General features: G+C 46.5%; 1 protein-coding gene across 2 annotated transcripts in view; it reads right to left on the bottom strand.

Moving 5' to 3' along the window:
- LOC115596497 (Kv channel-interacting protein 2) overlaps positions 1 to 12,537 on the bottom strand; it is a 107,505-nt gene extending 94,968 nt beyond the window's left edge. For both annotated transcript variants that reach the window (XM_030441665.1, XM_030441670.1), the window contains exon 1: positions 12,191 to 12,537. In XM_030441665.1, coding sequence (XP_030297525.1) covers positions 12,191 to 12,263 — 73 coding nt within the window. In that variant the 5' untranslated portion in view covers positions 12,264 to 12,537. The remainder of the gene's footprint in view (positions 1 to 12,190) is intronic.
- Between the last annotated feature and the right edge of the window lie 1,295 nt (positions 12,538 to 13,832).

Genomic DNA, 13,832 nt, shown 5'->3' on the forward strand with positions numbered 1-13,832 from the left:
ATTTATTACGGCACCCTGCTTAAATCTTATGTACGCGATTGTTCTGTAACACCTCTTGCTACAAACCTAAAAAAAGACACGGGCAGCAGAAGATATGAACTGTTGATTTAACATGCATCTGACGCGTGTCGCCTACTTTCTTTCACAAGATACTCTCTCCAAATACTGGAGGTACCAGTTCACAACTATTAAGTTGACTGGCTTGATTTATTAGAGGAAGACTTGGCTGGTCGTCTAGTTTCGCTGAAAAAAAAAAAAAAAAACCCAGTCCACTGATTATGTAGTCTTCTTACAGCTTGTTTCTTTCAGCCCTGGCTAAAAACCAAAAAGCCCTCCTACCTAAATGTTTTGTACTTTACCCTTTTTTTTCTGAAAAAGAGAGATAAAAGATTCCATTATATAGCCTCTGAACTCACTGAATCCACGTGTTTTATCAACCTGGAACAGGATTCGGAACGGAACTCGTCACTGGAGCCCCATTCTACTCGTCTCACAGGACACTGCGGGAGCTATTAATGTCTGAAAGGAATGTCAAGGATTTCACTGTCTCAGCCTCGACAGTTAAATACATAAATATTCCACCGTGAAGCCATAAAATTCATACCGGGGATGAAACAGTAATTAGAGAGGCAGGTGAGGAGCAAGGAGAGAGGAAGGAAAGGGTGTAGGGACGTCCTACACACACACACACACACACCCACACACAGACGTATCACGTGCGCACACAGATGCACACTCCGGTACAGACGAGCATGATTGGCGTTTTTAAAGCATCGTGAGATCTTTACAGGCATTTGAACGCAAATAAAAATCAAACTTTAATTAAGCGGTTCAATCCCCCAGCGGTGCTCATCCTGCTCGGGCGAGTCGGGAGCGCCATTACACACCCTCAGTAACGTCTCCTTTGATGCCAAAATCCAGCCGAGCCTCTCTCAGTCATGGAAGGAAACAACAGGCCCATATTTCAGCGCATGAATTTCACTCCGGCCTCATTAATAATCGTTACCCCCCTCTTAATGACTTTCTCTGAGTGTGCATGAGAACGTGTGCGCCGCGTCTCTGAAATCACCCTCATTAGAAGCAACATCTTGTGGTGGTAAAAAAAAAAGAGCGAGAGAGAGAGAGAGATGGTGACCGATAAACAACCTTCAGACAGATGTTCACACGACCTTCTTCAAGTAGACTTTTTATTACAGCTTTCATAATTACATGTAATACGCATATATGTATATATATATATATATATATATATATATATATATATATATATATATATATATATATATATATATATATATATATATATATATATATATATATATATATTTAAAATTGGGTTTATCTGCTGAGTGAGGCGTGGATGAGTGAGTCATGGTAAAAAAAAATCCTCTCCGTGCTTCATAAATACAAAGGTAACTCATTCCTTCTGAGTTTATCCTATTGTGTGTTTTCCTCTCTACCTGTCCACCTTAAGCTTCTGATATGGCCTGAAATCCTAGGGGGAAGAAAAAAAGAACATAATTACCTAAAGCTGGTTGAGGATCTGGCTGGTATTAGCTTTTTCTTAAGACCAAGCTGTCAGGACGTGCCACGCACTGCGCGACAAGTGTGCTGGCCACCGCTGAAATTGCAGGTCAGGTGAAGCCCTGGGGCCCAGAGAGACCGAATCGTAAAACATACAAGTACACGGCATGAGATTTAAGACAGTAAGTAATAAATAAAAGAGCTATGAAAGGAAATTTCCTCAGCATCCCACACATTAAAAAGAATGCTTTTTGAGGAAACACTAGTACAGAGATACAGTTGGTCATGTGCATGTCAAGCAAGGAGTAAATCAGTGAGGTGAGGTATGACTGTTGGTTGTCAACTTAAAGGCTAATTGTACACAATAAAGTTTGTTTACAGGTCTTGGGGAGTACTAATACATATGTAAAAGCAGAAGTATAAGGCCTTTTGGGGCTTCGGAGGAAGCTGCATGCAATCTGAGAAACTGCCTCCAGTGCCTGCAGATAATGTCCCTCACCGAATCCAACATCAAATCTGTCTGAATAACCGGAGAGAGCGACTTCTGCTGGTGGCACAACATTCAGCCATCTCCAGCAAACGCGCTTGAAGAAGCCACTTAAGCTAACACAGCGGCATCTCTAACGAAATGTCACGTCATAATAGGAATGACGGGCCGAACTGGTGACCGTAAGCTGCTGCTCGGCTACAGTACGTGTGACATCAACTCAAGTGTGTTTGTACGATAATTCAGCAATCAATAACAACCCCAAAACGTAAATGATTGAATGAGTTTGCCATCCTCCTGACATCACTTTGTTGGTTTACATAAAAGCGAAATGTTTAGGAGCTGTTTTGGAGCCTGTGTGACTATTCATCTTACATCAACTCGGTGATGCATTATGCAAAACTGGCTCTGGATCTGCCATGACGGATCTAATCGCATTTCATGTGACAGCCGCTGTTTATCTTATGTATTGTTTGCTCAATCCAAAGTTTATATCATATTCACAAGAGAGTCACCTGCAATAAAAAAAAAAAAAAATGTGTAAATGTTCCTCTCTCTTTCTCAGTGCGTGCTTCACCTCTCTCCACCGTATATACAACATTATTTTTCGGGTCCACCTTTGATGGTAATGTCAGCGCCGCTGCTCTGATCCAGGTCTGTAACGATCCCATTGCTGTCACGGCTGTCACGCCACCAATCAATCAAACCTGCCCGGTGTGTGAGTTTGTGCGCGTCTCTGTGCGTGCGCGCGTTGATTAGTAGACTCCATTAACTCTTATGAAATTCTGGTGCCAGGCCACGGTGCCTGGGGAGAGGCACTTATGGAACGTCAGGTTGCTGCGTGAGTAATCGGTTTTACCAGTGCCAGAGGGAGACAGCGGGGCGGGGGGGAATAGGATTTTCAAGCCCCACAGCCGACGAGCAAACAGCCAGAGTGAGCAGCGTGGAATGGAGATGATTAAAGCAAATGGATTCTCGAGTACACAAATATGTTGTCGGACTGCTAAAGTCGGCGTCTTTAGAATTCACAAGTGTGTAGTTTGGTGCGGCTGCCTCAGAGGGGAGCGCGGGCTGGTTCAACAGCCGTGTGAGGACACGGTGACACAGCTCCGTGGAGCCGAGCGCAGAATTCCCAGCTCAGCATTTCAACATTTCTCAATAACCTCCTCTCGCACAATGGTTATACCTTGAACCATATCGCAGCCTCCAAAATGCAATTGGTCCTGTTTCCGTCTACCTTGTCACACTGTGCATATTTAGCTGGTTGAGGATTTGGCTGACTTCAGCATCTCTCCAGGGAGAGATAAAGACAAAGCTGTCAGCAAGTGTCCCCTCTGACATCCTGGCCCGAGGCTGACAGAGGAGCGACGGTGAAGGCGGCCATTTTGGGGCCAGAGCAAGGGCAGCTAGGCCTGCCAGCGGGCTAATGAGGCTGGACAATATCATACTGTCTAAGAGACACTTGGTTTAACAATTTCTGCTTTGTGCACAGATGATTGCACCATACAACGGAACAAACATGGACATAAAGTTTCATTTTAAATTAGACTCCTTCCTTCCAGCATGTCATCTGCAGTTTGCTTGTATGATTTCTCTCTCAGTTTTCACGAGAAGTTTGATACACATTGGTTGGATTATCGTTAAACACCATAAAAGAAGAATGTTAAACTTTTTCCTCTCGAAGACCCTTTCACCACATTGTCTCAGTATCTACAATCCACGTTAAACTTCTGACTGTTTCCGACCTTATGACAGGGAAACTTCATCACGTTTCATCACCGCGGACCAGAGACAACAGACAGCATCCTCCATTCAACTTGGCTTGATTGGGCCATCAGTCAGACACTGTGTGCATTGGGAGACGTTGGGTTTGTTCTGACTGCTATGCTAACTGACAGATATTGACCAGGCTCTGCCCACTGTCTGTTTCACACCTGTGCATGTGCATACGTGTGTGTGTGTGTGTGTGTGTGTGTGTGTGTGTGTGTGTGTGAGTAAGTGTGCACGTCCGTTTGTTATTGACTACATCTCGTCCAAAGTTCTGTCAGATCTAACTGATTGATTGTAAGACCTGCTGCAGAGTTCACCCCCCTGTACCATCCCTCAGGCCAAAACCCTGTGCATGTGTGTGTGTGCGTGCGTGCGTGCATGTGTGTGTGTGTGTGTGTGTGTGTGTGTGTGTGTGTGTGTGTGCGTGTGTGTGTTTCCTCTCCATGTGTGTTGAATGAGTGCATGAGAGATTTTGCTTTTGACAGGAGCGAACCCCAGGCTTCCTCTAATCACCTCCACCTCTCTCCTTATTCTTCTCTGCTGTGCTGTCAATCACGCAGAAGTTGTTACTGAAGAACCTTCAGTGAGTGGAGTAAACGCCCTCAGCAAGGCTGTTAACAACTAAATTACAGTCAGTTATTGTCTGCCCCTTTGTGCCGTCTAGGGTTGCTGCGGTACATCGGTAACACAGCACACTGCTGTATGGAAACTGATGGTTATCATACTGTGCTTATCTAATGTATTCAATCCTAGTATATTCGCGCCATTTAAAAAAATGTATTTTCACATACTGGCAGACAACACCAAGTCTCTAGTGTACTGGAATAAACATATCATCGTGTCTACTCTCATTGTGATTGCTCACCGGCGGATGCAGACCGATAATGCTTTCCAAAATGTGCACAATCACCAGGCAAACATTTGAAAAAAGTACTTGGTGCATGTTGGTATCACGTAGCATAATTGAAGCAATATTTTTATCTGCCTGTCATATGAGCAGAAATGCTTTTTTTTTTTACCTCGATATTTCACTTCGAAAGCAATTTTTTTTGCAGATACACACATGGACGTGGGAACGAGGCATTACAAAACCATCAACCGAGCACAGAGGGAGAGAGAGAGAGCACTCAAGTGGAAGAGTGACAAAGTGTGAGCGTGAGAATCTGAACAGAGGTATCCACATGATATACATCTTTCTTTGACCATGATGCCTGAAGCTGTTCCACAATTCAGTGGCTTATCAATCAAGGGTATGAACTGTACTGAAATGGCTGCGTTGAGCAGCTCTGTGTTAAATACGCTCGCCTCTCTCTGCCTTTGAATCCTCACTGCTCTGCATTATCAGAAACTATGAGGCTGTTTATCCCCGCATTAACCTGCATCCTTGGTGATCTGATCACCCGGTATTAGCCGTATGGATATGCATCTCGAGCGACCACTTGTCAGATCACCCTTGCTCGCCCCCTGCTCTAGGACAAATGGACACAAGAGAAAGAACATCATGTGTAACATGAGCCGAATTGACAGGAAGCCCCAAATAATTGAGAATTCGTCACTGACGGCATTTCACAATGTTTATAAAGTTTCTCCGTACTTAAGAACCCCAAAAATTGAGCGATTCCATAATAGAGTCTGGGGAATTTCTCTCCCGCTTAATCTCCTGGCTGTTGCTGGATGCAGTTAATGTGGCTACCATTCAAAATAATACAAAAAACCTGATTTACAATGACGCCATTATAAAGACTGACCCTTCAGCAACCCAAACTGTGACTGACAATCAAGGCCCCCGGATGCCAATGACGTGCAGACATGAGCACGCATCTTAAAGGGTAAGGACAAAACACAGACGATTTGTCGATTTGTTTTTTTAATCTTTACTTTTTGGCAATATGCCGACATCAGAGCGGCTTAAGGTTAAAGGAGAATCATGGGCGATGAGCCTGCTCAACGTTTACATTTTTCTAAATAAGTGGCAACACCAGCGGACACACTATTCCAGACATCCCGGTCAGGAGATGGCAGTCACGCGTGCCCTTCAGACATCCTCTGCACACATGTTGGCAGCTTTACACACACACACACACACACAGAGCGCTCTCACCCACAGTGTTAATCCAAGACACGCATGCTGATAACCTCTGATAACATAGGACTCTCTCTAATACTGTAGACACACACACACACACAACAAGTCAAAGGGCTCAGAGAGAGGGGAACAGGGCTGTGACCTACATAGTGATACACAGCCACATTGTTTGGCTGTCTGCTGTCTCCTCCCGCTCGCCATACTGATGAGCTACTATCAGCCTAATGGAGACTGGCCGAGCTAATGGACAGAAAATCATCCTCTAATGCGCGTCAGATGGTGTTGAGTGACAGCACGGCGGAGCGAGAGAGAGGCACACAATGAATGGCACGGGGCTCCGTCACCCGTCACTCGATCAATCAGCTTCTCGTGATAAACTTTTCTGACGGGGAAACGGTGTCGGACTCACGTTAAGAAGAAGGGAAAAAAAGGGACGTGCAGAATCACGCGTATCCGCTCCACACAGCCCCTTAACTCCTTCAACTTCAATCGGAGTCGAACATCGACTTCCCAGCCTAGTTCTGCACCTCCCGTTGCTTTGTTCTCCATCCTCTCCTCTCCACGTCTCCCCGAAGGCATTTAGCAATGAATGTGTTTACAGAGGAGAGGAGAAGGGGTGGGGAGGAGGGCCGAGGGAGAGGTGAGCGGCGCTTACTCTAATTAACGATCGCCCGGCCCTCCGTAGATTCGCTCAACGATTAAAACTCGTTAGGATTGACTGTGGCTTCGAGGCACGTCGAGCCACGGTCCCGCCGCTGCCTGAAAGTGATGTAGGGGAGGGGGGGAGGGAGGGAGGGAGAGGGGTCAGGGATGGACGTGAGGAAAGCTCATAAGTGAGGGCAAGGTTATGGGAGCGGACGCAGACAGAGAGCACGGAACGGAGAGCAGGATGAATCAGGACAGCGAAGACACTCCGTAAGAGACTGATATATATATGATATTATTACATAATCTGATTTGTGAGAGTGGAGACAGAGTGAGGGGGAGGAGTGTGATAGAGTTAGAGGAAAAGAGAGAATGAGAGTGCAGCCTAAGTGGGGACTGTCAGTCAGATTATTCAGAAATGTAGTAGGGGTCATTAGGAGGAGGACGGGGAAGAACGGATCGGTCAATTACACGAGCAAACATCCGATCCACTTCACCTTACGAGGCACAAATCTGAACGCCAGAACAAGCTCAGGCCTCAGGTGGGCCGCTGCCATACCATTACGCGACTACGCTGATGGTTAGGAGTCGCGCATTACGGGGATATGACTGGCAGGAGGAGCTTTTAATAACAGGGCAAACAACGCCTACAGGCTACCAAAGAGCATCGCCGGGATCTGCCTGGCAAGTGCGACGTAGCTTCCGTCCTTCCTTTGCCACATTCCTTCCCGTCTTTCCTTCCTGCCCTCCATGATGTAACCAATGTGACAGACAGGCCTAAGTGAACCTCTCCCAGCACTCCTCCATGTAGGAATGTGCGTCATTTCGCATCAGCAACTTCTGGCACTTCCAGGAGGAACCAAACCCCCCCGAACCAAGAGAGGAGCCCTGATGATGTGCCGACGCGTGTCACACATGTCCTGGCACATCAGATGCCACATTAAAGCAAGGCTTTTAATTAGTGCCAGGGGCCATGACAAGTACAGCTACAGCAAAGACGTGCCATGAAGGTGACTCTCGGCTAAACCCTCTCTGACAGGCTCAATTATGAAGGCAATCTCATCCCCAGAATACGTCTGATCTAGAAGTTGTGAATTATCATCATCACCACGGGGGCTCTGCGTCAGTCAAAATGTTGTGTGTGTGTGTGTGTGTGTGTGTGTGTGTGTCACACTGTATTGTCAACACCTCTACCCCCACTTTTGGATGATTTGGAGAGGCAGAGTACCCCCATGACTGCAAGCCCGGCATGGCTCTGGTAAAGTGATGCTCATTACTGTAAGAGCTGCATGTGTGTGAGAAATAAACCGTCCACATCTATTAAAGGCAAAAACATCTCTCCTGGAGTTGAGAGCCGAGCCGCTGCGCGAGACAAGTCAACTGCAGAGAAAGCTCTACAGGTAAAAAAAAAAAAAAAAAAAAGACTCACCTACCATTATTTTTCAGTGATTGTGTGTGTGTGTCCGTGTGTGTGCTTAACCGTGTGAGCGCCGTGCCTCCTTAAAATTGTGCTGACTGTTGGGATGTGGGCGATCAGCTCACTTTGCCAAGAACAGATATCCAGTTAATCTAAGAGATGGGTATCAAGCCTAACCTATCCTCCTCACACTGTACTCTGCATCTGCACACAAAGCAGACAGTGTTTGTACAAAATATCATTTATCAATACAGATAATAGTCATATCCCTGCGCTTCCTGAATCCCTCATACAGATCCTTGAGCTTCACTCACCTGACCTCTACAGTAAACTCAAAAATTGAGAGATTAAAAATACATACTGTACACGTCAAGTAAGGGAAAAGACACCAAACGCATGACTGACAAGGGCTGTGTTATCTTCTTAATCAAAGTAATCTGAAGATTATTTTAGCAATCATTTATCTTTTTGTGCATGAAATGTCAGGACATGCTGACGACTGTCTGTCACAGTTCCTCTGAGCCCAAGGTGACCCTCCCTCCACAAATGTCTTGTTCTATCCACCCGAAGCCCAAAATCCAAATGTGATGCAATTACTACTTGTGTGAGGGAAATTCTCAAACGTCCCTTATTATTTTGATATGTTGTTCTTACCTATGAAACTTAACTATATAGATACAACCTTATTATTTATGTAAAGTGGAATCTTGCGTCTTTTTGGCTTCAGGCATGAGCTCTGTCTTATAATAATCATCTGGTTGCATATTATGAATGGGTTTGTTCGTGTAAAGAGTGTATGGTGTAGTGTGCTGTGAGAACACAACAGGAACTCTGCTACCGAGTTCATCCTGAAGGGGGTTTGTGAAGCCTCTTATGTGTATTATGTGCTCTGAGAACAGGTTGATGTATGACGCACAGCAGTGGTTGAGGTGTACAGGACGTGGGCGTGGAGATGCTGGGGATGTTGTTTTGAGTGAGATCAGAATCTTGAAACTGCTGGAATTATCATAAAAGATGGGGAGAGAATGCCTCTCTTCAGTCATCATCTACGCGCTGCTGATGTGTGGACTCTTGCTTGCAGGCAATGAGGAAATTATAGAAAAGAAGAAGAAGCCAATGGAACCACCGGCCCTGTCTTAAACGGCCACGATCAGATCCAATCAACATCACAGGGGGCTGGTAGAGTCTGTGGTGGGCTTTCTTCCGGTTTCCAAACTTCACATAACCTCATTTATCCGCATCTGTGCCATGTAGAGCGATGTCGCCAACTAGATGGCTACGCTGACCGGACACACGACTTCATGTGGTCTTCTTTTGCAGCGCGAGTTACGGCTAGAAACATGGCCGATGAGTAGCTCGTGCAAAAAAAATAATCTTTATTGCAGGTTTGTGTTTTAACAGATGGTGCAGGAGCTCCGGAGAACATTTCAAAATTTTGGGAGAAAAAAAATACGGTAAAAATATCTAAAACATGAGGTGATGCACACCAGTACCAGAGAACAGGGGGATGATTGCCAGTGTGGCTGCGCACCCACGACTGATTTAGACTTAAGATAATATCTTGGACTTGGATCGGAGAAAGGGAAGATGACGAGGTTTAGATAATAGCTGCACATGCACATGGGGAGACAATCCCCATGTCAGTGTGTGCGGGTAGGTGATATGATTCCTCTTGAGCGCGGCTTGTGAGGTGGAAGAGGAGATTACTGCACCACGCTTCTATAATTACCACTCATCTCTCAGCCAGTGCTCTTAAATACAACGGGGAACGCCAGGCGAGCACACACTCCGGCACAGTGCAGCGGGGCCGGGAGGGAGTTATTTCTAGAGGGTTACATTTCACTCAAACGGTGATCGGAGACCACCCACACTGCCTTTAAGCATCGCAGGTCAGCTTACAAGCGCGCACACACTCACACAATCTCTTATCCTGCACACACAAGTTGTTTGCAAGTCAGGAGAGTGACTCACCTGTAAGCCGTGCTTCCTACACACACACACACACAAAAAAATCCACTTAAGAATCCATTCTCACAAGTCACGCCCTCACATCACACCTGTGTACTTTTTTTTCATTTTAATCAGGATTATGCAGAAAATCTCCTGTCACCTGGCACACACACGCACGTACACACAGCGTGCACTGGGCCGCTTTGCGCTCCCTATAAAATGAAAGCCGCCGCAAAACAAGACATATCTCCACGCCGTTAGCCGCATCACATCTTCATTAGACCGACTCTTATTGGGGAGAGACGGCCCTAACAGCCGTGCAAACCATCAGGACTAAGCATGTTTTAGAGTTGACAGCGCCTCACAAAAAAAATAAATAAAATGAATTAACCACGCAATCCACAGCTTTGAGAGAGTCATTAAAAACTACGCCAGGAGTAAATTGCTCCGCCACACTGAGTGACTTGGCCCCCCTCTCTTTTTTTATTTCACTCTCTCCCTCTCTCTGTCTCTCTCTGTTTGCTCTACTATCAAAAAAGCAATATGACTTCTTGTGGACAGTCAGACACAGGGGGCTGTTTCAGCAAGATGGACTGCAAAGAGAGGAGGGAGGGAGGGAGGGAGGGGGGGAAAAAAGAAGAAGAGGACAACGCCGATTCTTGGGACACTTTTTTTTAGAAGTTCACAGAGAGTCACATTTACTAATCATCCCTAAATTCATCTCATCATCAGGTGCGTATTTTGGACTAATCACAGAGCCAAAGGTACGGCCTCACAGCGAGGACGGTTAAGCTGCTGACGTGTGCCTCTGAGCAGCTCAGTGTCTGCCCGGGCATGACGGTCAGCACACTGTGTGGGTTTGCCTCCACGTGGCTTACAATACCCACGGTATTTTGAGTTGTAAAGCCTGATGGATGTTCTCGGATTCAGCTGAACAAATTCTTCTTCGTTTTCTCAACAATGGACCTGGAGAGAACAGTGAAGCTCACCCACACACACGCGCACACACACACGCTTTGACATTCCCAGTCGCACAACCAAACATCTGCCCACATGCTTTCACCGAGACACCTTGCATTCTTTTGTTAATTTTGGCTGCATTCAAATTTGTGACAACTGCTCTGCAGCTAATGAGCGAACTAATAGTGCAAATGAGATTATATAGTCCCCTACAAGCCCCGAAGGCACACAGCTGTCTGGACAGGCGCAGCTTTTCCTTATGCAGGCCTGAGATGTGGCTCCAGCATAAAGGCATTTTATTTAGGCAGCTGGCGCTTAATGGGCAAACAGTGCTCACATTAGCAAGGGGGAGCCGTGAGCTGTAATGTGACAATGGGAGGCTGTGGTGACAGGAAAACACCTCAAGAGAGTGCTCAGCTCACAAAGCAGCTCACACACAGCGCAGGTATGTGCAGGCATCTGGCCCGCTCTGTAGCTGAAACATCTGCATGTGTCAAGTCTCATCTGCTAAAGTGGAGACAGCCAGAAATGAAACCAAAGAGAGAAAGAAGGCACAATGTAGGACCAAGAGCACACACTCAGAGGCAGAATTACGCACACATTTACCCGGTTTTTAGAATCCACATGGCATTAAGGGGCGCTCAGATGTTGCAGTTCTCCCTGAGAACATCACCCCCCTTCTTTATTCACATTAAAAAGCCAGACTTCGGCAGGTCAAGTTCACAGACACATGAGAGATTTCTGCTCAGAGCACAGCAGCCCGCTCCGGCGCCACAGTTTGGGCATCAGGTCGGTCAGACAGGTGTTGTCAGCCCTGTAGCGCTGTGTAGACAGTGAGGTGGTCTCCCATAGCCGAGCACAGGCGGCAAAAATCACACTGCCGCCTTCAGATTACTGAACACAAACCAAACCAGCAGACACCGACATTACGCAACCACACCGACATGCAACGCGGACGGTAAAAGATTCAATACGCGATGTTGTTGGGGGGTCAAATTGTTGTAAACTCGCCGTCGCTCTCTCTTCTATCCCCCCAGGAGGAAGAACTACTTTGTGACACATCAGGAACGAAAACGAGTAAAATGTTGTTACCATGGAAGCTGGGAGGGGGGAGAAATGAAAGTACAAAACTTGCATGTAAACTTGCGCAACAAAGAATACCCGAGCACAAAAAAAAACAATAAACGTAGTTCTTTTTCCTCGGGTGGTGAGACGCACGGCGGACAGGTTGTGACATCTCAGAGCCATCTGAACTTACGCGGACCCAGATCACCAGCTTTGCGTATTGAATCTTTTCGTCCTGCAGGCGATCACACACACACACACACACGTACACACATGGTCCACTCACCTGTAAGCTGGTCATAGGATCCGTCCAGCTCTCTGGAGTCCGACAAGCTTTGGTCACGGTTTTTCGCCTTCATTTTTTTGCTCGTGTGCGCCGGAATGTGGAACTGTGGCACACAGCTGATATGTTTGCGAATCTCTTTGTGAAAATAAATATATCTATTCTAAATTATTACTGTTTGTTCGCCCTCACGGAGGATGGCTACAAGTGTGTCGGTGCTAACAACTCATAGTCGATTTGCCACGAATTAAAGAGGAGAGCCATGCAAGTTGTTATTTCCCGCGTCTGCTTTCTGTGTGCGCTCTCGGCATCCAGGAGCTGAGTGAGTGAGCCAAGCGCGCTTCTGGTTCGGCACGCACTCTCTCTCACATGGGCTGCCATGCGCGCGCGCGCACACACACGCACGCACGCATTCACACGCACAGACAGAGCGAGAGAGAGAGAGAGAGAGAGAAGGAGAAAACAAATAGAGAGACTGTAGATGTTTGAAATAGTTTGCTTTTGGATACTTTTTTTTTTGGGAGCAAAAAGTAGAAATGGCTAAACTATTAATTTGGCTGTGGAGTTTCCCAGAATTTTCCTCCAGTGGGACAACTGTTAGCAATATGGTAACACTTCAACAAAAAAAGAACTCATTAACGTCATATCTTCCAGTCTGTTCTCTTGTCACTGATCATTATCTGCTATATAGTCCACAGATCAGAAGTATCCAGGAACTACTTCTTCCTTCTTCCTTCATTTCCAGGTTTCTACACCATATTGTAAAGAATGACCCGTACTATTGTCGTCAGAACTGCCTCTCTGCCATTAATACCACCATCACATCCTCTCCTGATGTTCTCCACTGACTCAGAGCCGTGTCGGATGTGTACAGAGACATCAACAAGGAGCACGCCGCTGCTGCCAGGCAGAGGTTCTGACTATATCTGATCTATAAATACTCACCGGCTCTGGGAAGCCTTGTGTCTATCCCTTCTTCTCCCATCTCTGTCTTCACCTCCTTTTTCGCCTCACTCCTGCTCGCTTTACGACAGTGTGACATTTGGTCACAATCTGTCAGGCAATCTGCCTTTGTTGCCATATTTTCCCTACATTAAATCAGAGGGGGGGGGGGGGGGGTTTCTTTGCGTCGGCGGCCGCTCTCCGACCCTCCACGCATCGGTTCATTCATTCATGAACTGTTCCCGTGCAGTGGAGTTGTTCCTTCATTTCAGCGTCCGTGCCCTTTGCCCCCCCTGATGAAGAAAGCGTGTAAACTACGGCGTGCTGGGTGCCGCTGTGCTCAGTGATCCATTCTGATAGCTCAGGAATCAATTGGCATCTGAGTCAGACTCGTGCCACTAAAAGGCTGGCCAGAGGACCTTGCCTTAAGTGTCCTATCTGTCACTGAAATATCAACTCAAGCATGCATCCGTCTTATGTGGCAGTCTCCATACTGCCTGCATGCAAATGCACATGCCGTATAGCCCTCGAACTGCGGGCGATCGAGGGAGCATTGCAGCCCAGTGTGGCGGACTGGTTCAGGGGCTTAGCGTTGATGAAGGTTTGGCTTCCGTACGAGCTAACATGTTCTAATCGTGGCTTATTTAGTTCAACAAGACAGAGCTCAAAATGCTGTGAGTCAACATTACTGTAAGCTGCAGGC

Source organism: Sparus aurata, chromosome 15 (genome assembly GCF_900880675.1).
Source record: "Sparus aurata chromosome 15, fSpaAur1.1, whole genome shotgun sequence".
Classification (NCBI taxonomy): Eukaryota; Metazoa; Chordata; class Actinopteri; order Spariformes; family Sparidae; genus Sparus; species Sparus aurata.